The sequence below is a fragment of the Trichechus manatus genome, unplaced genomic scaffold (assembly GCF_000243295.1).
Source record: "Trichechus manatus latirostris isolate Lorelei unplaced genomic scaffold, TriManLat1.0 scaffold00006, whole genome shotgun sequence".
In the NCBI taxonomy this organism is placed as follows: Eukaryota; Metazoa; Chordata; class Mammalia; order Sirenia; family Trichechidae; genus Trichechus; species Trichechus manatus.
In genome coordinates, this window is record NW_004443942.1 from 23,855,639 (window position 1) to 23,882,333 (window position 26,695).

The following is a 26,695-nucleotide window of genomic DNA, read 5'->3' on the forward strand; positions in this document are numbered from 1 at the left end:
TCAGATATATATATATTTACATAACAATTTCAAGCAACAGTAAATAATAAAGTCCTTAAAAAAAAACATGCACGCACACACACCCAACCACCTTTAAACAATGGATTTCCTCACACTAGTAAGTCTTTTTTTTTTCACATATACTTGTAGACCCAAAGTTACTTAAGTTACTCAAGAATAGTCTTACCAGTGCAGATCCTGGACCAGCCCCTATTTTCTTCAGAGTCACTTCAATTTTTACAGCTTAAAGCCAGGATGCCCCAAATGATGAAACTGAATTCCACTTCCTTTGTGTGAGGAGATATGTACATCTCTGAAGATGCAAATGATTACAACCCCCAAAAAGACAAAAATAAAACAGAATCTCAGAGATTCCAACAGTGTTTTTTAAGAGCATTGTGCTAATGTTAAAATGGAATTAACTGAATGGGAAGATTTCTGTACAGAAGTACCGGTCAGTTCTGATCCTTTTTTCAGCTGCTTGAAACACATGGGTTTTAAAAGTTGCCTGGTAGAACTACATCCTGCCTTCCAGGTTAGGAGCCTGCCTGACCTCTGGAATGTCGGACGAGACTCACCCCCAATGTCTTGCTCTCTGATTTATTTCTTACTGTTGCTGTTAGTAAATGGAAACCATGACAAAGTTTACATTAGCAGACACAGACACATGCCCTGGCCTATAAATATTCCATGATGGAAAAAGGTACAATGACTCCATTCCTAGTGAAAATGCATGTTAAAGGAAAGGGGAGGGTAGGAGAACACTATCAACAATGGCTCTTCTTACAGAGGAAAATCCAGACCTAAGGATGATGGGCTTTTAACTAACTGGACGTCATCAGCCACTTCACCAGGGCTTGGTGAGTCAACTAAAAGTCAGCAAAGCAGAGACCAACTGCCTCCGGGCAAACCTGGAACAATCCAGTAGTTCAGGGATCTTGTCTTGGAAGTTGGGATGAAGAAGATCAACTGCCATTCTTTCTTAGAGAGGTGAGTAAGGAGGGATTTAAAAGTCAGATTTGAAAGTAGTTCACACAGTGTCCTGCCTGGGACACAGAGCTGTCCCCAGGTGGGACCACTTAAAGCGCCAGCTGGAGTTTGGCCACGTTTCTCTGGTGCATGTTGTGATGGCGAACTAATTCATCTGACCGGGCAAACTTTTTCTGACAACTGGGCCACCGACAGCTGAAGGGCTTTTCACCTGTTGACACAATCACCAGTCAGAGACACTGACAGCAGAAAAGACTGGGCACAAATTCAATTATCAAAGGCCTGAGTTAAACCACCACAAGGCACCCATTCCAGATTCCCCATAGTTCTTTCCCCAACTCCTGAACTGGGCTCACTTCACAGGCAGCCTTGAAATGGCAGCACCTCTGGGGCTCTAAGTATTGAAATATTTCAAAAATTGTGAAATCTTGCTAAGTCAGAAGTCTCGGGAAGTGGGAGAGAAGGAATGAGTCTAATTAGTGGAAATGTCTATGCAATTCATACTTAATTAAGTGGAGAAAAAATTTGGCTTCAACCTCTGCCGTTAGAATGGCTTGTGAACTGTGTAAAAGCTTCCCCTCTGCTATCTCAGTAAATAGAGAATTGAGCTTAACTGGGCTGCAAGGGTCTCAGGATCCTCACCCTGGATATTACTGACTGATTGCTGTCTAGTACTATAGCTGGCTTTCACGCAGATATAGATGATATTCTGGATGGGCTAGATTTTTAAATAAATACCAATACCAGTTTGACATGTTATTTGTTTCTTTTACCTTAAAGTATTACTCAGAGTATAATCCTTGTTATACTGGAGATTCTAGTTGAGGCAAGGGTTTGAGATTTTTAACAAGCTTGCCAAAAGATCAAGGCTTCTCCATCTAAGGAGCCCTCAGAAGTTCCTCCCAAGCCTCATTCTCTGTAGGAAAAACAATTAGCATTTATTAAATGCCTAATACATGCCAAGCCTTGTGCTAAGCATCACAGATACCTTACCTCACGTAATCCTTACAACAGCCCTGTGAGTGAAGCACTATAATCACCACTCTATAGATGAGGCTGGACAGCTGGCGAGAGGGAGGCCCAGGCAGGACTCAAATGCAGGTGTGTCTACCTCCAAAGCCCGTGCTCTTTCCTGTATCACACCTCACAGGCCTAGCTCTAATGGAAATACAGCTATGGCTTTATCCTAAATAAAAATGCTACAGGAGCCAACCCCAGTATCACCTGGAGGATCTTCTCAGGATATTGCTGTCCCAGGCCTTCTCTGAGAACTACTGGTCAGGACAAGCACCGAAGAATATTCCAGGTGAGACACTGTCCCAGGGTCAGAACTGGAGGCCAATTAAATATAGCTTTAAACAGTCTCCTGATGACACAGGTCACTTCGCACCTATGCAGGTATGCGCAGGGATGATCACTCTTTCCTACCAACTTGTGAGCTCAGGACTAAATCAAAGAAGTGACATATGTGACATGAAAGGCACCTGAATAGGGGAAGCAAGGCACCAACTCTGTTGCTGGGTGCAGCCTGTTCGGGCTGAGGATCTGGGACTGTACAGGGGCTTACAATGTCATCTTTGTCTTCGCCTCCCACTTACTGTTCCTGCTCCCCACCCCACCTCCAGCTGTGCTGTCAAAGGCCTTCTCTATTTTAATGGGCAAATCCCAACCCTTTGTTTTCTTGGTCTTCATCCTTCTCAGTCTCTGAATGGCATCTGACTTTGTTGACTTTGGCTCTCTTCTTGAGTCTCTCTGCTCCCTGGGCTTCTGGGTGAACCACGCTCTTTCTCCAGCAAGGAAGGCAGTGGGAGATGGTGGGCTGGGAGCAGACAGAACTGGGTTTGCTACTTACTAGCTCTGTGACTTTAGAAAAGTCATCTAATCGCTATGTGCCTCAGTCTCCTCATCTGTAAAACAGGGATAAAGCATGCCTACCAACTCTTCCTACAAGGATGTTGTGAAGATAAAATGAGATGACATAAACATTGGCCCCTCTTTCAAAAGCCACGAAGTATGCACTCATTCATTATGAATCACACCAGCCTTGCAGAGAAGCCAAAACATTCAGCCGCCAGTGAATGAGTGTCCTAGTCCTTCTCGATACTAGTATGAAGGAAATAATATCCACACGCTGATATTAGCTTGGCAGAAACCATGGCTGCTCCTGGGGCATTAACTTGCAGCAGAGCAAGGATTCAGCTCTCTGAAAGGAATATCAGGAAATGTGGTCTCTCAGAATAAATGTTTGGTTTGCTAGAATTTCTGCTGCTTTTTTTTTTTTTTTTTGGAAGCCTGATTACCATATCAAACTAAGTGATAAAAATGTGATTCAACTATTTGGGGCAATAGGGATCTAGCTTCTCTCTCTTTTTTTCATTCTTGATACTTGTGAAACAAGTTTTACTCACATCTCTTTCCTGCTCTGTACTTCCCCCCTCCCCTTCTTAAAAATGTTATCATTTAAAAATAACATGCACCACTTTTTCTCTCAACTGAGTCTAAACCTGCCAAGAACTTTTACACTAGTCTTTTCCAATCTCTCACAAACAACTTCATTCAACATTAGTTTAAAGAAAATAATGAAAAATAAATGTGAAGAAAAGTTTACGCACTTGTTTTACCTGTATGAGTCCTGGTGTGGGTCTTCAGGTGATCAGACCGGGAGAACTTTCGCTGACAAGTTTTACACTGGAATGGTTTCACACCTAAATGGACAGAGATGGTCTAGCCACAGCCCTAACAACGTGGGGAAACAGTGAGGCCCATGAGGTCTGCTTCCTGGCAGCCTGAGGAACCTAGAATTTTGGGCCATGTTTGCAACATCTGCCTCTCCCTAAGATTTCCCCAATATCCCAGGCCCAGCAAGAACCACTGGATTCAGCACAGTAATCCTTGAGGACCTGCTTCTATCTTAGGAACAATCATTCCTTAACCACAAATGTCCAGCTTCTCATCAGCTGGGATGTCTCAGCTGTGTCAGAGACAGAAAAAGTGAATCACATGCTACAAGTTGGATTCTGCTCCCCACCACCCAAGTTCTTTACCAATGCCCATTGTATCTTCCAGCAAGCTGCTAGTGGGAATTCATTGTTCTGTGGTTTTAGGGAGAAATGTGGGATGTTTTTCTTTCCTTCCTTTCTTTTTTCTTTTTTTTAAGAGAAGAAAAATCCCCCCAAATTAAAATACATATATATTGGAAAAATTGAACAAATGGCCGACCCTCTCAACCATATTTAACAACAACAACAACAACAAAAAAGAATGATCTAAGTAATCCTAACCCAAGGAAACAGAACTGCCAGCAATGAGAAGTGAACCTACAAACCTGTGTGTCTCCTTTGGTGTCTTTTCAGCTGGTCTGAACGAGAAAACCTTCGCTCACAGTCCTTGAAGTCACACTGGTATGGTTTCTCACCTTGGGGAAGACACATATTCTATTTGAAAACAATACTGGAAATGGAGATCTTGTTAAAGGAAGGTGATTTCTCCTATCCAGATTGAAGGGGTCCAAAGATGCCTAAGGCACTTGGGGCAGTGATTCTTAGGGTGGCGATGGCTACTGCAGTGTGAGATAAAAGGCCCACCCGTACATAAGCTCAGGCGTCCCTGGGTGGTACAAACGGTTAACGCGCTCGCTGAAAGGTTGGTGGTTTGAGTCCACCTAGAGGGGACTTCTGAAATATCAGCCACTGAAAACTCTTATCGAGCACAGTTCTATTCTGACACACACAGCGTCGTCAAGAGTCAGAAACTGATTTGATGGCATGTGGTTTGGGTTTTATTTTTCTTTTCTTTTTTCTGGTACATATGCTCACGGACAATGAGTATAGAATGGGGGGCTAGGTGAACAAGGATGGCTCCTAGTTTCAAAGTTAGAAGTCAACAGGAGCTGAGGCTCTAGAGTCTGACACTAGAGTCCAGTCCAGCTCTGCCACTTAACGTGGGTGAGGCACGGTTTCCTTGTTGTGAAATGGGACCAATAATATGGCAACCTCAAAGTATTTATGAACAGATTAAATAAACTAGGTCATCCCTGTAAAGAACTTAACCCAAAGCCTAGCAGAGAAGGGGTGTTCCAAAAACATTAGCTGAGAACAATTAAACAAATAATAAACAAGTCTTAACTCCTAGGCAGAGTCTGAGGCAGAATTCTGGGAGAGATGTGCCTTGGAGCCAGCCCCATGAAATTAGCGTTTTATGTTTTGTGGCCAAAGATTTGGTGTTTTCTGCTACGGACATCTCATTCCTGAATCAAGCATAAACAACTCCATGGTTATGAGATGTTCAAGTTAAAGCAGGAGCCAAATTGGGTAGAAAGATTTCGGTAGCCTTTTATCAGAGAGAAGACAGTGGTATGCAGTGGTGTCACTAGGGTTGGTGTGACCCAGTGTGGTAACTCATGGTGTCACCCCCCTCCATGCTAACTACCACAATATTGTAGCTAAAACACCAGAACATGTGACAAAATCAGCAACTATAAAAACACCAGCAGCAATGAAAACAACAGCGCGTGATTCGAGGCGTCATTGTAATTGGGTAATAATGACAGCTCTGACCAGAGCACTTTAGAAGGCTCAAAAAGTAAATTAGCATAGACTTTTATTGATACATGTAAGCTGGCATATTGATACATGTAAGCTGGGCTTATGAAAAATGTTTTTGTTGTTATAACAACAGGGATTTTTTAATAAAAAAATAATAAATTTTGGCTGAAACACTGCACAAAATTTTATAGACAGTCATTGTGGTGGCACCCCCTCTGACAGTGTCACCCAGTGCGGTCTGCACCTCCTGCACCCCCCTAGTGATGGTAATGATGGTGTGATTTCACAATCTACTGCCTCAGAGTAGAAAAGCCCCACCCCTGTCCTCTTTAAAGAAAGTTCAGCCAAATACTGGGAACTGAGCCCAAGAGCACCGAGCAACCCTGGGCCTTCCCATCTTCTTATGAGAATTCTGAGTCACCAGGATTCCGGGATGGGGAGCAAGGCATCCCAGGATCAGTCAGGTCTTTGTGTTGCAGGATGGCCCCTAAGTCATCTTTCTAGCCTCGTAACCTCCTCTATTTCCCTGATTAATCTGTATTCCAGTTACTCCACACTCTCACCATTCCCTAAGTCCTCTTCCACTTTGCTCACACTGTTGACTCTACCCCAAATGCCCTTCATCCTCATCCCGACACTTCTACTCATCAAAAGTCTCCCCTCTCTCACAAATGCCACTTTCTCTGCAATGCGTTCTTAGAAACTCCACGTTCAGATTTAAACCTCTTTGTTCCCTCATTACAGCACTTATTACAGAATATCTCCTCATATGGTGAGCTGTGTCCAGGTCTACCTTCTTCAAAGGGCTGGAAATTCCTACAGGCAGGAGCCTTTTCTTAACTATCTATCCAGCCCAGTTCCTTAAGCTTCAACTCTACAACCGGGAGAAGATGACAACTTCAATTCAGTTTTCTTTTCTACCTTTTCTGCTTCTGCTCATTCTTTACTTCCTCTACCTGACCTTACTAACCCTTCAATGGTTAACCAAAGCCCTTCGTCCTCTAAGAAACCCTCTCAGATGAACCTAGCTCAAATTGATACCCTTTGAACTCCTCAGCTCCTCCAGCTTCTGATTTAGTATATTAATGCATACTATCTTAGTCTCTTCATTTGCGCATATCCTAGATCCCAACCAGACCATAAACTCTTGGGAGGAAGGGGACTGTGACATGGAGTGAAAAGGTATGAGTCTGAGTCCTATTCCACAATATTCTACCCATCGGATAATTATTATTAGGGCAGGGGTGGTGTTCAATGAAATAATGCATGCAGATAGCCTGGAACATAGAAAGTATTTAGTATGAAGTACTTAATGTGATAGTTTGTACCGGTATTAAAAAAAAAGAAAACATTGAATTCTTTCAAGAAGAGGGCTGCAAGATTGTCAAATATCAGCCTATCCTCATCTCCTACAAGGAAGAGCTTCTTAAAGGCTCCAGAAGGTCTGGGGGCCTTGGCTGCCTTGTTCAGTGACTCCCTTCACACAGACCTCTAACGTCACTGCTTTCTAAGAGCCTCTTTCCCATTAAAAGTCTCTGCAACCATATCTGCCTCAATGAATTCCATTGCTTTTTTCCAGGCAGAATTCTGATTTATCATTTTCCTCAAAACCTTGACAGATACTTTTCAAATGATCCCATTTGGGGTATTATGTAAAAACATAACGTGCCACCAGTTTTCTCATCTTTAGCCTCAAAGCATGTGGTCTTACTGAGCGCAAACTCAGGCTTAGGCCAGAACTGCATCCTCCAGACAGAATGAATTAGCAAACTCCAATGGTCTCAACAAGATTGGAAAGCAGCTTGCTTGCCTCTGTAGCTCCCCAACACCAAAGTCAGCAGTATATAAAATAACAATGGTAACGATAACAATGAAGCTGTCCTTCAGTTGTGGAAAGAATGTCACCACTCACCTATGGGAAAACATGGATTTTGCACTGTTTTCCTAGAGGGAAGACTCAACTACACTCCCATCTAGACCCACAGGCCAAGAGCAAACATCTGTGAAACAGGTGTTCACACTCAAGGGGGCCAACAACCAGACAGGCTAATTGTCTTCTTCTCAGAGGCAGACCGCCTGACCTGGGGGAAAACCCAGTCTTCCTTGACATATCATCAAACATCATCATCTCTCACTCTCTTTTTAAGATTGATATAAAAATAAAACCTACAATGTGTTTTCCCTGTCCTATCTGGTTGATTACTAACCCAAGCAGTGAAATTTTTTCTTTGAATTGTCTCTTCCTAAATCTTATGATGACATCACCAAATCAACCTCTCAAAATCTCCGGATTATAAAAAAAAAACCTCCTGATTATGGCACTCCCAGCCTGGCTCCTCTCTCTTTAGAGATGTTAATAGGATTATAATAGTAACACTATCATTTACCCAGACCTATTGACATAGGGTGAGTCTCTGGGTGGTGCAAACAGTTAATGCACTCGGCTGCTTACTCAAAGTTTGGAGGTTCAAGTCCACCCAGAGGAGCCTTGGAAGAAAGGCTTGGCAAGCTACTCTGAAAAATCAGCCCCCGAAAACCCTATGGAACACAGTTCTACTCTGATACACATGAGGTCACCATGAGTTGCAATCGACTTGACGACAACTGGTTTTAATCAACATACCGGCATTTTACTAAATGCTTTTTTATCTGTAATTCCTTTAATCCAGTTTGGTTTAATTGTCATCTCCATTTTCCACATGAAGCAAATGAGCTTCGAAGAGGTAAGTAACTTGCGCCAGCTCCCACCACATAGTGGTGAAACCAGGATTCAAACCCAGGTCTCTTTAATCCTATACTCGCAGTTTTTCCCACCACTCTACCCTGCTCCTTCCTGAACACAATTTACTGATTTCTTTGAGAAAGGTGATGGACAAACAGGACACGAAATGGCCCTGCAGCCTCTTCCATCACCTTGGCCAGAACCTTGCAAAGCAATGCCAACTTTCCATCCCAGAAACTACCTGTCATCAGCACCTGTGGCCTTAGCAGTGTGAGAGCCAGGAGCATGGGCGGGTTAACCAGTAAGCACAGCATGCGTCGGCTTACAGTAAGCAAGGTAGGCAAGGGCTTAATTGTGCTTACTTGCTAATCTGTAGTGAACAATTTCACCTGGGTTTCAACACATCTTTGATGTGGCGCACTACAGATTAGTAAATAAGCACAATTAAGCCCGTGCCTACCTTGCTTATTAGGTAATCCACCCCTGGCCCGGAGCACGAGTGCCTGAACCACCACTGCCCAGAGGCCGCCAGAACCAAGGCTGGATGGTAGACACACTTACCAGTATGCTTCCGGCTGTGCATCTGTAAGTGGGACAGTTTAAAGTATCTCTTGTTGCAGCCTGGGTAAGCACACATGAAGGGGCGTTTCTCACTGGTCTCAGATGCTGCCCGGACAAGAGTCGGTGCTACTCCAGGCACACGCCGTACGTCCTATAAGCAGAAGGTAAATAGGTGAAGGAAAGGGGCTTTAAGCCACAAATGAACATGGGGAGAATACTCACATTGGTCCCTAGGGAAAGTGAGCACTGGAATACACCCAAAGAAGGGATGGCAGATATGTGGCCTAAAACTATTCCCCAATACAGCCCAGATGCTCACAGCAGACATTACTAATAGATGATAGATCAGGAAACTCCACAGTACAGTGCTCTGACATCATCACTACTGATCAACCAACACTGGTACATGAAATAAAGGTTATTTGGGGTTGCTGAACCCAGATCATCTGGACAACAAATGCTGGTGACTGGAAGAGCTCCCAGTTATTCCTATCTCTCAGCTTCTCTACTTGAAGCAGTGAGGTCTGGAAGTCCCAAGTTCCAGATTCAATTCTATTACCTCCCACTTGCAGACATGACCACATGACCTTGGTCTGCAATGGACCCAATCTGCAATGGATGGGGAAGTTTTTATTATAGGGAAAAATACGGGATGCTGAAGGAGCCCCCAAATGACCAGACCCTCTGTATGTAAGTAAAAGAAGAAAGAGCCCTTGAGATTTGGGGTTTCTGTCTGTGAAGGGGAGATGAAAGAAGTCCATGGTGTAGCTAGTACAATCCATTTAATACTGACACCGGGGAGTGCTGTGGAATCCATCTGCCTTTCATGCACTTTACATGTCCCTCACAGGACATTCTCTTGATCCCCTTTCATCTGGGGAGAGTGCTGTGTGTTTTCTGTCAGTCCTCCATGAAAAGGAACTAGAGAGAAATGGAGAGGCAAGCTCCGCTTCCAGTTCTCAAGATCAGTGAACCACAGACCTAGACCCTGGAAGTGCCTTTGTTGTGGTTGTTGTTAGCAACCCTATGTACAACGGAAGAAAACATTGCCTGGTCCTGCGCCATCCTCACAATCGTTGTTATGCTTGAGTCCATTGTTGCAACCACTGTGTCAATCCATCTTTTTGAGGCTCTTCCTCTTCTTTGTTGACCCTCTACTTTACCAAGTATGATGTCCTTCTCCAGGGACTGATCCTTCCTGATAACGTGTCCAAAGTATGTGAGACGTAGTCTTGCCATCCTTGCTTCTAAGGAGCATTCTGGTACTTCTTCCAGATTTGTTTGTTCTTTTGGCAGTCCATGGTATATTCAGTATTCTTTGCCAACACCACAATTCAAAGGCATCAATTCTTCTTTGCTCTTCCTGATTCATCATCCAGCTTTCGCATGTGTATGAGGCGAATGAAAACACCATGGCTTGGGTCAGATGCACCTTAGTCTTCAAGGTGACATCTTTGCTTTTCCACATTTTAAAGAGGTCTTTTGCAGCAGATTTGCCCAGTGCAATGCATCTTTTGATTTCTTGACTGCTACTTTGATGGGTGTTGATTGTGGATCCAAGTAAAATGAAATCCTTGACAACTTCAATCTTTTCTCCATTTATCATGATGGTGCTTATAACCAAAAACCTGTGGCTGTCAAATTGATTCCGCTCACAGCAACCCTATAGGACAGAGTAGAACCGCCCCATACAGTTTCCAAGGAGTGCCATTAAATCCTACCCATTCATTTACAGATGTGCGACTCGGGCGTAAGAGGGTGAAAGGCTGATACAAGAGCAAATCCTTGTTTTGTGTTAAAGAGCTGGAACCATGTCTCAGCTTAACTGACACCCGGCCCTGCACATTTTCCATTCTATCCCCATGCTATGTTCCAGTTTCTAGTTCACACTGCCTTGCATGATGAGATTATATTCTTTTTTTTTTTTTTCAAAAATGCACTGCAGTGACATACTGCTTTGCTACTGATAGGCCATAGTGTCTCAGGACAAATACACCCATTGCCATCGAGTTGATTCTGACTCATAGTGACCCTGTAGGACAGAGCAGAACTGCCCCATAGGGTTTCCAAGGAGTGGCTGGTGGATTTGAACTGCTGACCTTTTGGTTAGCAGCTGTGTTCTTAACCACTACACCAACAGGACTCCTTTTCTCGACAAATGGTGGCATAAAAATGAAATGGTGAGACAGCTGTGTTTGATTTAATACACTCTGGGAGAAAAGGAGCAGGTAGTGAAATGACATCCGTCCAGTCTGGAGTTCACCAGAGGCCATGATGGTGAGTCTGACAAATTGGGCCTGGTGGGCAGGAGGGCAAAGGAAACACTTTCCATTTCCTCTGATTCACCCTAAGTGCAGCACACATGGCAACAGGATATAAAATGAAGTTGTTAATGTCAGTCAGAGTCTTGGTTGAGGATCTTGCTGGTATTTAGGGGGAGAAACTGGATGACTTGTTCTGAACCTCCATCAGATTTCTGTATTTTTATAACCCTTGCCTTTGTTTCTCACCATTGGAAGGCTTGGGATGTGGGAGCACGCTGTTCTAGCACCATGGGACACTGCTGGAGACATTAATCAGAACATCTCAGAGCCTCCTGCCCCACATATCATGCTGCGGTCTGGCCCACACACAACTTATTTCTAGGGCACTATTCTGGTGAAAGTATCACGGTTGTTACTCGTGCTGCAGCCCCTGAATCACACACATAAGTCACAAATGCAAACTCTTGGTAATTGCATGTGTTTTGACCACTCCAAAGAAGCTCTGCAAAGATGGCTTTCTGCTGAGTTTCCTGAATTCTTTCAAACTTTTACCTTTTTACTTTCTTCACTCTCCTTGGAGACCTCCCTAATGTTCACAGTTCTATGTCTCCCCAGGAAGCAGTAAAACATGCTAGTTAAAAACAAGGGTTCTAGAGTCAGACAGACCTGCCGTACGTAAGTCTCAGCTCCCCCACTTACTAGCTACGTGGTTTTGGACAAGTCATCCATCTCCTCAGGGCGTCAGTGTCTTCATCTACATAACATGAGGATAATAACTGTACCTATCTCATAACGGTGTATTGAGGATTAAACGAAAAAAAAATCCACGTATAAAACTTAGCACAATGCCTGGAATATAAAAAGTGCCCAGCCATAGATGGTATTACTATTATCAACATGCAGTAAGATAGAATCTACCTTTAGGCACTCTACAATGCAGACCAAATCTTAGAAGTCAAAGGTCCAGATTATTAAGTCAAGCCCAATTAGCCCATATACAAGAGCTGTGCAGCCCACCACGGAGAAGGTGAATTAAGCAGTGAAGGAGGAAGGAGAGCATTCTGCAGGAAGCATCTTGATCTGAGTTAGGCAGGCAGTGGTGACTGCACTGGCCACTAGGAGAGAAGGAAGCCAGCTTATCTGAATGGAAGAAGAGGGATCCTTGATGTCACAAGCGCCTATAATGAGGAACAGGCTTGCCTGTGCCAAACGGTCCATCAATAAGAAACTAAAGGGCCGCTGGGAAGGGAAAGAGGCAGTGCAGTCCGCTTCCAGCTGCAGCATCCTCGAGATACTCACCTGAATGCCCCTGAAGACACCATGGGTGTGTATTCTGTACTGGGCGCCGCAGAGGATGGGTGTGGTATGGTTATCGCTCTCGTACCCCGTGCCGTGGCTGAAAACACAAGGAAGAGAGAACAAGGCTCGGGATTGGCTCAGAGCTGCCATTTGGAAATGTTTATCTGCAACCAGGAGGGAATGTTTTTTTAAAAGACTCAAGGACAGAAATATTTGGGTTTTGCCTCCTTCCATATGCAGGGCAGGCTGCTCAATCCTGGAGTAAAACCACCAGGCAGCCCTCCCTCGTCCTCAGACTCTGAGGCACACCGTCCGGGCCTATGGCTCTCTCAGACAAGCAGGGAAACATCACAGTGACAGAATTTCATCCCCAGTTAGTTGTTTACCATCTGAACGCAGGGCTGACAAACGCGAATATATCTCAGCAATGAGCAGAATGCCTCAAGTTTCACATTAAGTGCACTAGGTTTTTGTCGGCACCTCATGACTCATGTTTCTACCAGATTGCACCAAGAAAGTGATGACACTTACAAGAAGAGATGTCACATCATCAGAGTGGGGATTACATACCCACGGCCCTGCTCCCTGCTTCACCCACAGATCAGCTTTCCAGATCTGTTTAACTCTTTGTAGATGACCCACGCTATAGGTGGACACTAGATAATCCCCTCGTGTTAGACTGACTAGTCCCCTGGTTGATGGCCAGGTTAACTCTGGTCTACTAGTGACAGCCGAGGGATGGGGCAAAGAACAACTTGGAAGGGGTGGATGTTGTGCTCTAAAAATATTCTCTCCTTCAGGTAAAATGCTGAAATCTGATCTGCAGTTATTTTACTTCCAAGTGAAACAGAATGAAGATTCTCACTGCTGGCAGCACACTAGACTCCCATCTAGAATCACCATGGGGAGCTGTTAAGAAGTACCTCTATGAGATGGTGCAGCTGCTTTGGAAAACAGTCTGACAGTTCTTCAAAAGGTTAGACACAGACGTACCATATACCCAGCAATTCTACTCCTAGGTATATATACAGGAGAAATGAGAAGATGCATCACACAAAAAACTTAACAGCAATTGTTCACAGCAGCATTATTCATAATAGCCAACGTGGAAAACAACCCAAATGGCCATCATGTGAGGAATGGATAAACAAAATGTAGTATTATGTACAATGGAATATTATTCAGACATAAAAAGGAACAAAGTACTGATACATGTTACAATATAAAAACATTAAGTGAAAGAAACCAGTAACAAAAGACCACATATTGTATAAGGAAAATTTTGCTGAAGATAATTCAAAAATGGTTGCAGCAGTATATCAACAGAGAACTGCTAGAAATTCAAGTCAGGTTTAGAAGAGGATGTGGAATGAGGGATATCATTGTTGAAGTCAGATGGATCTTGGCTGGAAGCAGAGGATACCAGAAAGAGGTTTACCTGTATTTTCCTGGCTATGTAAAAGCATTTGACTGTGTGAATCGTAACAAATTATGGATAACATTGTGAAGAATGAGAACTCCAGAACACTTAATTGTGCTCATGGGGAAACTGTACATAAACCTAGAGGCAGTCTTTCGAACAGAACAAGCAGACACTGAGTGGTTTAAAATCAGGAAAGTTGTGTGTCAGGGCTGTATCCTTTCACCATACCTATTCAATCTGTATGCTGAGCAAATAATCTGAGAAGCTAGACTATATGAAGAAGAATGCAGCATCAGGATTGGAGGAAGACTCATCAACAACCTGTGATATGCAGGTGACACAACCTTGCTTGCTGAAAGTGAAGAGGACCTGAAGCACTTACTGCTGAAGATCAAAGACTATAGCCTTTAGTATGGATTACATCTCAACATTAAAAAAAACACAAATTCTCACAACTGGACCAATAAACAACATCACGACAAATGGAGAAAATACTGAAGTTGCCAAGGATTTCGTTTTACTTGGATCCACGATCAATACCCATGGAAGCAGCAGTCAAGAAATCAAATGACATATTGCACTGGGCCAACCTGCTGCAAAAGATCTCTTTCAAGTGTTAAAAAGCAAAGATGTCACTTCGAGGACTAAGGTGTGCTTGACCCAAGCCATGGCACTTTCAATTGCCTCATATACATGCAAAAGCTGGACAATGAACAAGGAAAACCGAAAAACTGATGCATTTGAATTATGGTGTTGGCGAAGAACATTAAACATATCAGAGACTACCAGAACAATGAACCTGGAAAATGAATAAGACCAAAGAAGAACTGATGCCTCTGAATTATGGTGTTGGCCAAGAATATTGACTATATCATGGACTGCCAGAAGAACGAACAATTCTGTCTTGGAAGAAGTACAGCCAGAATGCTCCTTAGAATTAAGGATGGCAAGACTTTGTCTCATAGACTTCGGACATGTTATCAGGAGGGACCTGGAGAAGGACATCATGCTTGGTAAAGTAGAAGGTCAGCAAAAAAAGCAGAAGACCCTCAACTAGATGGATTGACTCAGTGGCTGCAACGATGGGCTCAAACATAGCAACAATTGTGATGATGGCACAGGACTGGGCAATGTTTCGTTCTGTTACACACAGGGCTGCTATTAGAGTCAACTCAACAGCAACTAACAACAAAAGGCTAGGAGCTTGAGGAGAAACGGGAAGTAACTGCTGAAAATGTTCTAAAATTGTGGTAATGGTTACACAACTCTGTGAATATACTTAAAAATCATTGAATTGTACGTTTCAAGTGAGTGAACTGCATGGTGTATGAAATATACAAAGCAGCTAAAAAAAAAAACCTCTGGAGGGTGGAACCCATGCATCAGCATTTTTAAAGCCTCTAGGTGAGGCTGGCTCCAACTGGCTGTTAGTGCTAAGAACGCTTGAGATTCCAGGGGTGTCCCACTGTGGGTACCAGGTAACTTGGCTGCTCAGCTCCATTCATCTGATGTGATGTCGAGAAAGCCTGGGGCTGGCTCAACTCTCACTCACCCAGGGGAGAAAATTCCTGGAAGGGAAGAGTATCTTCCAGGACGACTGAAACGTCCACAAACCCTGGAGCCAAAGCAGCTGTGGGGTTTCACATTTAGATCTGATTTCAACTTTTCAGAAAGAATTTCTGTTTCCTTTGCATGGAGTAATGGTAGCAAGTTTGAGGAGATGGGTGGCATTTCTGCTCCCTCAAGCTACTACCCTATTTTATGCAAATAACGTGTACCTTCTATGATTGTTTGCCAGTCACTCCCCGCCCCTACCCCGTGAGGTATTTTCATAAGCTCCACTATGCAATTTTTTTTACATATTGCTATAAAAAATCAGCATAGCATGCTTATGAAAATACCTCACGAGCGGAGGGAGCGGCTGGCAACCAAACATAGAAGGAGGTGGTATCTGTGTAAAAATACAGTGTCTCATCTCCACATCCTTCAAATGTCCATCCACATCCCTGACACACCTGGGGAAAAATGTATCAAAGAAATAAACCACGGTAAAACACACGAAGAACATTGAAGAGAGATGCCAAACCCAGGTAGTATCTGCCTTTCTGGCCCTTAGAATGTGCTTACCAGGAAAAGAGGCCATGTCTACCTTCTCTACAATCATATTACATGAATAGCAGGGGAGTGAGAATTGGTGACAGTGGCCATGTGGTAGCAGAAAGACGGCAGGACCAGAGTGGACTTGCCAAAACATTTTGCCTCAGTGACCGTGAAGGGGTGCTGCCTTTGCCAGATAAACCTTCTGTGTGAAGTCAAAATGCAACTTACATGTTTTCTAGGACTGAGGACTATTTACCAAAAAACCAAACCCACTGCCATCAAGTCGATTCCGACTCACAGCAATCCCGTAGGGCTTCCAAAGCCGTAAATCTCTGTAGAAGCAGACTGCCTCATCTTTCTCCCCCAGAGCTGCTGGTGGTTTCAAATCTCCGACCTTTCGGTTAGTAGTCAATTGCTTTAACCACTGTGCCACCAGGGCTTCTGCAGGATATTTAGGGAATCCAAAATAATAGAAATCTAATTTTTCTAAAGTTATGCCTTCAAAAGGGAAGATTTAGAAGCCCCTGTCTTGACAGCTAATCTCTGTGTGCTATCTGGGTTCCTGGAGGGTTGGGGGCATGGGAAACGGACTTTCCTCAGGATACTTGTCCTAAGGAATAAAGTATTATGACACTCAAAAGGAACGACATGAACCTCATGACCAGATGCAAACCAACAAACAGAAGAAGCAACCAGCAACAAGATTGTTCCTGCTGAACAGGCCACTAAATTCTTCTATCAGGTCAATGAGTAAGAACAACAGGAGCTACTGCCTATCTGCTCTTGCGTTTCCATAAGACAAACCCACCAATGCAATTCCAAGCTGTAGCCCTGCAATTTAACACTCTTTCCAGTGTGGCTTGCCCAGAACAATGAGTACAACAAGTGAGCATTTAATATGGTAGTAACTCTAGAGAAGCAAAAGAAAGCAAGTTGGTAGTCTTGGAACCATAGACCAACAGAGGTAGAAAGGATCTAGACAGGCCATCTGCTCCAAGCCCCAACCATCTCTTCTAGCTCATCCCCAAAAGTTGAGCAACATGACTGATGACTAGTTTTCAGGGCAGCCCATTTCATTTGGGTACAGCTTTTATGAGTTGGAATTGACTCGACGGCAATGGGTTTGTTCTGTAATTGCTGGAAGGGCCTGTCCAAACTGAGCTGAAGTCTGTCTCATTTCTGTTTTCTGGAGAACCATAAAGTAAGTGTTACTATTTTACAGCCATCTCTGTGCATCTCCTCTGATGGTAAACTTGGCCTTGAAGGCAGAGACTGCCTTGCTCCTCTTTGTATTCTCCATCCAAACTTAGTGACTATGGTAAAGTGCATACATAGTCCATAAACATTCCCTGTGATGGCCTGAATCTAACTCCTCTTCCACATGACAACCCTTCAGGTATTTAAAGACAGCACTCCAGAGGTGTGGTTCTCTAACCATTACCATGTGAATCAATGTTTTAATTCCTTTACTTTCCAGAACTTCCAGTTCTTGATCTGTGTTATTTTGTTATGTACCTTTCAAAGTGAGGGCCTAGGATAGAACCCAATGCCCTAGAAGTGTGCTGGCAGTACAGACATGCATTTATCTGTGTGTTTCTATAAGGGGGCAGGGAAACGAGCGATTATCCACAAACATAAAAGCCACTGGAGACAGAAAAGTAACATAAATGCTTAAGACTGGAGGGTACGTGCCTCACCCGAAAGGATTCCATTCCCAGTTTTAAAAAATCACCATGTTAGTCAAACACATCACAATGCATCAGGCCCGCAGGCTGCCGGTGCTTGATCCCTGGGCAGGGGACCTCGGGCTTCCCTCCTTGATCTGGCCAGAGGACTGCTCTTAACACACTTAATAGCAAATAACTCCTTAGCACTCAGGTCACAATGACCTTCCTGCAGTCAAATAAAATCTCCAGGCCCTCACCCCCACCTCAAGCATGAACTGCAATCAAGGCAGGTATCTCCATCTCTGAGCTTTTTCAAACTAGAATTCAAGACTATACATTTATCCTTCAAATTCCAATCTACCTCTTTCAGCCAGTCATCCCCAATTGCCGAAATTTTTTTGACTATGGATTTGGCTTCCAGTACATTTGCCGTCTTCATTTCATGCCATCTCTGTATCTGACAAGCATCTTTTCTGTGTTTTCATAAGAGAAACGCTCTTCTTTGCTGTTGATGGGATCTGTCTACTGTATTTACCACCTGTATTAACTATTTTTGTCTGGTATTCAGGAAGTGATAGGATTCTAGAAAGTCTCTCCATGGGGCAACCTGAGGGAGCCATCATAGAGAATCTAGTCACTTGGGTGGGGTTATAGTCCAGCAAGGGCATAAGTCATCAGCCTTACCTAACCTGAGACAGAAAGGCCCAGAGATGATGGCTGCCATTGGGACAATAGCCACTGTTAGGACCCATTTCTAGCTTAGATAGTCAAGTGATCATGCCAAGCTTTAAGAGAGAACCAGTCTTAACGAATATCCAGTGACCATGCTCTGGATGAACCAAAGAAGAGTAAGGGTAGAATTTGTAGAAGTCTGAGCCAGTGGTCCTTCAAGAGGATCAAGAAGCTACCAGCCCAAAGACAGAAATGCACCTTCCACATAACAAAATCACATAGTTCTGGACAGTTGTGAGGTAAAAATTCATCACAACTCAGAGACAGAGAGTTATCATTCATGGTACTGATGCTAGAAAGCAGGTTCTAGAACCAAGTGTGAATCCTACCAGTCCAAGCAATTGAGAGACCCAAATCTCTCTTGGGGTAGAAATACATGCAATGGCTTAATATATCCTCTGAGCCAGACAATGAGAAGGAAAGTAAAGGAACCCTGCCACTATGCACTGCCAGGCACATGATCTAAGCCTAGGTGAGACTGGGCTTTCTTAGAATGTGCTTTATAAAAAGTTTTTGTATTTTTCTATTTTGTTTTTCTCTTTGTTGCCTAATAAACTTCTTTTTGATAGATAAGATGCCTGACTCAGCTGATGGGAAAAAGGATTTGACTACTAGTCAGCCAAGATAATCAGGGAGATCACAGGAATTTACAGTGAGGTGTACTGAGGGAAACTATGGTTCCAGCATGTGGGGAGAAGAGCTTGTGGGTCTGGCACAGGCAGGTAAAGATGTGGGAGAGAAGGCTCATGGTGGTGGGATTGTTCCTCCCTTCCCACACAGAGCGCTGCACTAGAAACCACTCTCTAGCTTGACAAAGATTCTTTAAACAGCTCCTCTGGTTTTGTTTTTCAATTAGGCGCAAATCCACTTAAGTATTTAGCGTGTAATTCCCTATCTTGTTCACAAGGACATTAGGAATAACTACTAAATATCTTTTTGCAGCAGAGAGACACTGTATTAGTTAACCTTCCCTAATCTACCAGACTAATAATTCTACCACAAAAGGAAATAGATTTGGGCATATGCCTTGTTTATGGTGAACCCACCTTGGTTCCTAAGATCTCCATTTTCTTCCCTACATGCTCCCAAAGGTCTAGTTTAATAACTTTCCCAAAGCCTCATTCTAAGCTCACTGCTCTGTGGTTTCCAGAATCCACTTGTTGTTGTTACTTTTTCCTATTTAAAAAAAAAAAAAAAGACATTTACCTGTCTCAGCTCTTTTGCTACCTCTCTTATTCTCTTGAATTTCCAAATTATTGGCCAAGGGGTAATCATTTTATGTCTTTGCTAAATTGGCCACAATATGGACTTGGTTCTTTTTCCCTTAAAGTAGACGCACAAACTCAAATACCTACAGAGGCCAAGTTAGACGAATGAAGAGGGCTCTGGAGAATAGAACGACACTGACTAGTGACCCAACTCCCTGCCCAAAGAGGTAGCCATGACTCGGGTCTACCAGCCAACCACTGTCAAACAGTAATGCAAACTCAGTACCATCAGATATTTCCACCTTCCAAGACAAGTTGGAAAGTGGATTTTTATGTGAGATTATCTGAGGTTTAAATTCTGGCAAATAATTCAAATTTTACAGAAACATTGTTGGGCCAGACAAAACATACCTCTAGCCTGAGGACCACCAGTTTGCAAACTCTGCTTTAAAGGCTAACCAGTGGCATTTAAACTGCAAACTGGAAAATTCCATCTTGATTCTGTTGTCTCCTTCCACATGGCAATGAAGTAGAGGTGAGGATACGTCCACTTCTTTGAAAACCAAGTATAGAATCTTCTAAACCCTTAAAAGCTTACAAAAACTCAAAAAAACATTGCCATCAAGTCCTTTCCAGCTCTTAGCGACACTACAGGACAGAGCAGAACTGCCCACAGGGTTTCCAAGGCTGTAATCTTTACAGAAGCAGACTGCCACATCATTCTCCCACAGAACGACTGGTGGGTTCAAACCACTGACCTTTTAGTTAGTAGACAGGTGCTTTAACCACTGTGCCACCAGGGCTCCTTAAAAGCTTACAAGGATGTTGTATTTAGCAGGAATGGCCAATGCTGTTAGATCAAAATCCTGAAGAAGTTATCATCTACAGTTATCAACAGTATGCCTCTAAATTTCACTGGCCCACTTGAAAGTAGGTTTAGTCTTAGAAGTTATGGAGAGAAAATTACATTTCTGTACAATCAATCCAAAGGAACCGTATTTTCTTTCCAGCTTTTTACAGATTTACTTGAAAGATCTAAAGTAATCTTCATCTTTTATCTCCGATCACCAGACTAGCCTGAAAGAACACGGGTTTTGTGTCTGAAGGGCTGTGTTCCAGGCCCACTTCTGCCATTTATTTGCTCAGTGCTCATGGGTGAGTCATCTAAACCTCTCTGCATCTGAGACTCATCATCAGTATAATGAAGCTAATAACCTATTTCATAGATTTGTCTGAAATTATCACTCACTAACCTTATCCCAACAAAAGATCCAAGTTTATGATGATACATGCAATTGCTGACTATTAACCACAAAAGTTATTTTTTGCATGCTTCCTACAACCCTGGTGATTGAGATCTACAAAATTTATATTTTTGATCCTTAGTACAACCAAGGAGTCATTAAAGTACAGGTAGTCCCTGGTTATGAATGTCTGTGTTATGGACAACTCGTGCTTAAAAATGGACTGCCACAAAGCCTGTTATATTTAAAATTTGAGTTAAATACAATGGTTCATAACAACAAACGCATATACTTTGTGATGCTCATGAAAACACTGCGTGGTTTGGAAGTGTTTCTTAAGTGTTTATATGCACAGAAAGGTAAAATATAAACAATATACTAAGACAAACATTTGACTAGCTGACGCTAAATAAGAACTACATGTACCTGTTCTGGACTTACCTAGAACTGACTTAAAGACAGATCTCGTTTGTAACCCGGGGACTTAGGAACAAATCTCGTTTGTAACCCAGGGACTGCCTATATATCACTTTAGGCGAATGACTTAACCTCCCTGGTCTCATGAGACTAATAGGTCCTCCCCCACCACTGTTAAAGGATCAGATGAGATCAGGTTAAGTAGAGTATAATGCCTGGTGTGTGGTACCCACTCAAGAAATGTGAACTATTGCTTACATTGTATTATCCCTATTTTACAGCAAAGAATACTGAGTGTTATGAATTGAATTGTGTTGCCAAAAGACATGCTGATGTCCTGACCCCAGTACCTTTGAACATGATCTTGCTTGGAAATAGGGTCTTTGAAGATGTTATCGGTTAACACGAAGTCATAGTGAAGTAGGATATTAATCCAATACAAGTTATGTCCTTATAAAAGAGAAGAAGAGGCACACAGAGACGGATGGAGGCAGAGACTACAACGCCAAGGATTGCTGGCTATCACCTGAAACTGAGAGAGAGGCATGGAACAGATTCTCCCTCAGAGCTCTCAGAAGGAGTCAACATGACCGGCATCCTGCTTTGGACTTCTAGCCTCCAGAACTGTGAGACAATAAATTTATTTTCTTGTAAATCACCCAGTTTGTGGTACTTTGTTACTATCCATTAAAAAAACAAAACAAAACCTCATTGCCGTCAAGTTGATTCCAACTCATCGAAACCCTACAGGACAGAGCAGAACTGCCCCATAGGGTTTCCAAGGAGCGGCCAGCGGACTCCAATTGCCAACCTTTTAACCACTATGCCACCAGGGCTCTCCTAGGAAAATGACACACTGAGGTCCCAGAAGATTGAGTCATTTGCCCAAAGTGGCAGAGCTGATGTTTGAGTCCAGGTCAGTGCTGCCCTTCTTCCTTCAAAACCAGCCAGACAATTCTGGTGGTGTAACCCCATCCTAATGGTTCACTTCTATCATCATGATATTTGAATGATTCCCAGTTTTTTTCTCCAGGGGTATGAATGAAATTAGGAATGTTGAGGGTTTAACAAATGTAGCTGGAGGAACAGGAAAGATAAGAGAATTGGTGAGTAAGGGGGGGGGCAAGTTCAACATATTCCCTCTTCAGCATGCTTTTGCTTCTGCTCTCAGGCATAATATTTATTTTCATATAAACAAAACCCAAGGCCAACTGATGGAAATGGCCGGCTTATGTGCGACAGAGCAGCCGAAACTGGGCAAAAAAAAAATTCTTTCTACCTAACTAGGAAGATAAACTAAGCAGAAGCAGTTATCAGCTGAGTATACACCTCATGACTTCATTTCTGGAGACAGCCTGGACTGTACATTTTCCTAAGCAGCTTTAAAAATGCATAAAAATGTATAGCAATGTGTGTATAAATTTTTGTATGAGAAACTGACTTGAACTGTAAACTTTCATTTAAAGCACAATAAAAAAAAAAAGAAAATGCATAAAAATGTGTCCTGAGAAAGTTCTCTTTTCCTAGACTGAGTTAAAATGCATAAACACGTGTCCTTAGAGGAGAAACATGTCCCTCATATAACCCAAATTATGAGCCTTCTTCATGCTAAGAACTTATACACAGAGGTTTGACCCAGAAAAAAAATTTTGAAGAGTAGCTTCTTTAGAAATGATTAATTTTGATATTCCACAGGCACAAAACAATTAATAAAAGGAAATTGAGGTTTTACAGATGAGGAAAACCAGAGCTTCCTGAAATCCCTTATCAACAGAAGAGGTAAAAAATAAATAAACAGAACCTTTTAAAGGCAATTAGCATTTAATATGAATATTCAAAAAGAGAAAACCTCTGTCTGTGATTTCTCTCTCTCACCTCTAGTTATTGGCCAGGTGGGCATGCCCCACCTTCCCTTCTGTCTTCTCCCCTTTTCAGAGGTAATCAGACTGAAGGGAAGCACCTGGGGAAACCTCAGGCCCTCATGTATCCAGAAAATGGAATTTACCCATCAACCCCGCTTCTCTGTCCATCCTTCTTAAGTACCCAATTTCTTGTGGTGCTGAAAATACACTTTGCTGCAAGATTTGAGAAACATCACCCCCTTGCCTAATATGCCACTTTCTGAAGGGAAAGACCTACAGAACCACGTTGAGGAACAGTGTTTCTTTAAAGTTTAAACACAAGAGCTGAGGCTGAACACAGCACCACTCATGACTTATTCTTGCCTTAAAAAATGAAACCCAAATCTAATCAAGCCTCTAGGTCTACCTACGTGTTTACAGGAAATACAGGAGGTAGAAGCTCAAATTTAAAGGACCATAAGAGGAAGCAATTTGCCAAATCCAGAATGTGGGGCATTCTACCAGACAACTGACCTGCTTTCTCCAACAAATCAATAAATAAAAAAAAACAGTTGCCACTGAGTTGCTTCTGACCCATGGCCACCCCATGCATGTGAGAGCAGAACTGTGCTCCATAGTGTTTTCAGTGGCTGATGTTTTAGAAGTAGATCACTAGGCCTTTTTTCCAAGGTGCCTCTGGGTGGACTCAAACCACTAACCCCACAGTTAGCAGCCAAGCACATTAACCACTGTACCACCTAGGGACTCAAACAAATCAGCAGTATGAGGGGAAAAAAAAAAGGGAGGGGGCTATTACAATACAAAAAAAGACTTAAAAGAGGACAACCACCACCACCAACAAACACAACAATAAACATCTGTACAAACGCTCTGTGGAAAGTTATCATCACGTCAGCATGTACAAGAACGAGCCAGAGGTAATGGACTTGAACTACTCAGCCATAGAGGACTTAGGGCCAACCCAGGAACCTCCCCTGGGAAACCTTAGTGGTCACACTGGAAAGCTTAGGTCTAGAGCTTTACCGATGAGAATCCAATTTCCCTATTGCCAGAGTAATTTCAAAATTCACTTTCGTATTCACTTATAAGATTTTATGTGGGGAATGAACAGATACTGGGTTATCTTTCTGTACACGTTCAGAGCTGCTGGCAACCGTGCACAACTACCTCTAGATGGAACACAAATGCTGTTAGTCTTTGCCTGAGTGTGATGTGCTAAGGGCAATATCTTAAGTAAAATTCACAATTCTGCACAGATACTATTAGCAGTGTCATCTAGTCATTTGCTTTTCTTTGTGTAATTTCATATAGCTTTCATAGTGGAAAGATAACAAATTGATGGATATATTAAAAACCAAAAGATTATTCTGCTTCTAGGTGTATATAAGGACAGGGGAAAGATACAGTTCCTTTTACTAATCCAGCACAGAAAGTGAAAACCTAAAAATTTTTTTTAAAAAGTTAAATTCATCGAGTTAAAAAATGCAAGTAACATCTGATATCTAGTAATTCATAGGTATAGAATTTCCTCAAAAATTGCTCACAGAAAAGACTCAGCTACTCTTCACTAGGACAGCTTAGCTTCCTCTCACCGCCAGGAGTTTAATTTCAGCTCCTACCTCAAGAGAAAGATGTTTGGTTTTGTTTTTTTTTTTCTACTTTTACCAAAAGCGTAATAATTTTGTGTCACTTTTAATTAAAAATTGCATTATGGTGACAATTCTAACTAGCGTACTTTTTAGTGAACACTTGTATGAGCTTTAGAAGGCAGACTCCCCCACCCCACACTTCATTTAATTTCTGTCCAGGTCTCATACATCCATCTGGCATCTTTCGCTAGGTGCTGTTGAGTCAGTTCCAACTCATAGCGACCCTCTGTACAACAGAATGAAACACTGCCTGGTCCTGCACCATCCTCACGATTGCTGCTATATTTGAGCCCACGGTTGCAGCCACTGTGTCAATCCATCTCGTTGAGGGCATTTCTCTTTTTTGCTGACCCTCTACTGGCATATGGCATATAGCTCCACATAATATCTGGAGAGGAAGAGGACTCACTCCACTTCCACTAACTTTTACTTTTTTAATTCTCTATTGATTAGCTCTTGTTTTGCCCATCCCACATCCATTCCACCTTCCTCTGGTAACAGAGCTCTCTTCTTCAGAGAACCATCCCACTCTAATCCCACTCTCAGCTCCAGGAGTCAGTACAGACTATGGCCTGGCCAATCAGACCACTGCATTCTCAAGCCATGTGACCCAAGCCAAGCCAATCAAAGCCTTCCCTGGGTCTTTTGACCAGTACAGGAGCATTCTCCTTCTGTGGCTCTAGGTGCCAAAAACCAGAGTTATGTTTGCCACAATGGAAAGAGCCCATCTGAGAAGGCAGCCAGGGGAGAAAAAAGCAGAGCCAAAAAAAAAAGAGACAATGAAACAGTGATGTAATGACACTGTCTGAGTCCTTGAATCCAGCCATGGAGTTTTTAAATATAATGCAATAAGCTGCTAAATTCTCTCTTTGATCTGTAACAGTTACAACCAGCTACCTGCTATACAGGAAAGATCTTGATTAAGACATAATGTAATAGTTATTTAAAGGTGATTGGATTTATTTCTCAACAAATACTGTATATCAAAACATAATATCTACAGATGAATACTGGTCCCTTCAAATTTGAAGAATGCCCACATATTCCAACTATACTGATATTACTTGTCTGTATTCCTCTTTGGAAAGTTTCTTTATAGTTACGGCTCATGTGTCTTGTCTAGTCCTTAGCCACTAATTAATAGGGGACACAGGCTGAGTGGTTAATAGCCTGACCACAAGGCTTGTATAAATCAGTCCTTATGAACAATCAAGCTTTCCTCACCACTTGAAATGGTCCACAAGCCTCCCCTAACTTACCTTTTTCCTCTTATTTCACACTGAGACATACTCTTAAATGCAGTTTTCTACAATAGTTTAGAGAGAACACAGTCCAAAGAGGCACAATGTTTCTTGGCCCCTACTGCTGGGAAGAGTAGTTTTAGGCATGATTTTCCTTCCTATCTCAACACACACAAACATCAGGACACACATTCTCATATACCACATCATCAGGCCACACAAGAAATATTTGGGTCTCCTCTTACATATATGTCCCTGGCCTTGAGGTGCTAGTTTCACCAAATTCACTGGGTTCTGTATTCTCAATGCCTTAATTGGCTCTATGGCCAGAGACCAATGTTGGCTCTAGCCCAACTCCACATCATAGACAAGTTCTGTCCCTCACACAGGCAAAATGGCACAAGACCTTTTCAGCCTGGGTTCTCAAAGGCTTCCATTTAGCTGGCCCGCACACTCCGTCTCTGAGAAAGTTTACTCAACCACGCTCAATGACATAAATATTTCTTCCCTGAAACCCAGTATAATGCACAGGCTCTCAAGACTGAGATCGCTTCTGCTTCTCCAGTTGAAACCTAGGTGAGTAGGTCTAAGGGATACCTGCATGTTCATCACTGTCTTCAAGCCCCACCCCTCAAACTGACCAACAGTAACACAACCAAGTACAGATAGTTCCCGACTTAGGACATATTCGAGTTACCACTAACTGCACTTACGACCATCTGTTTTTGTACATCTTATCGTTAGTAATATGCACTACATACGATGTTGCGGC

The 26,695-nt window shown here is 42.7% G+C and overlaps 1 protein-coding gene across 3 annotated transcripts in view; it reads right to left on the minus strand.

The window, feature by feature from the left end:
* Positions 1-1,079: 1,079 nt before the first annotated feature.
* The window catches only part of WT1 (WT1 transcription factor), a 50,707-nt gene continuing 25,091 nt past the window's right edge, over positions 1,080-26,695 (minus strand). For 2 of the 3 annotated variants that reach the window (XM_012557309.2, XM_004369760.1), the window contains exons 6-10: positions 12,381-12,477; positions 8,818-8,968; positions 4,316-4,405; positions 3,612-3,695; positions 1,080-1,201 (exon numbers count right to left, since the gene is read on the minus strand). In XM_012557309.2, coding sequence (XP_012412763.1) covers positions 1,080-1,201; positions 3,612-3,695; positions 4,316-4,405; positions 8,818-8,968; positions 12,381-12,477 — 544 coding nt within the window. Of the gene's footprint in view, positions 1,202-3,602; positions 3,696-4,315; positions 4,406-8,817; positions 8,969-12,380; positions 12,478-26,695 lie in introns of all 3 variants that reach the window. The other variant, XM_004369761.1, reaches the window with a different exon arrangement.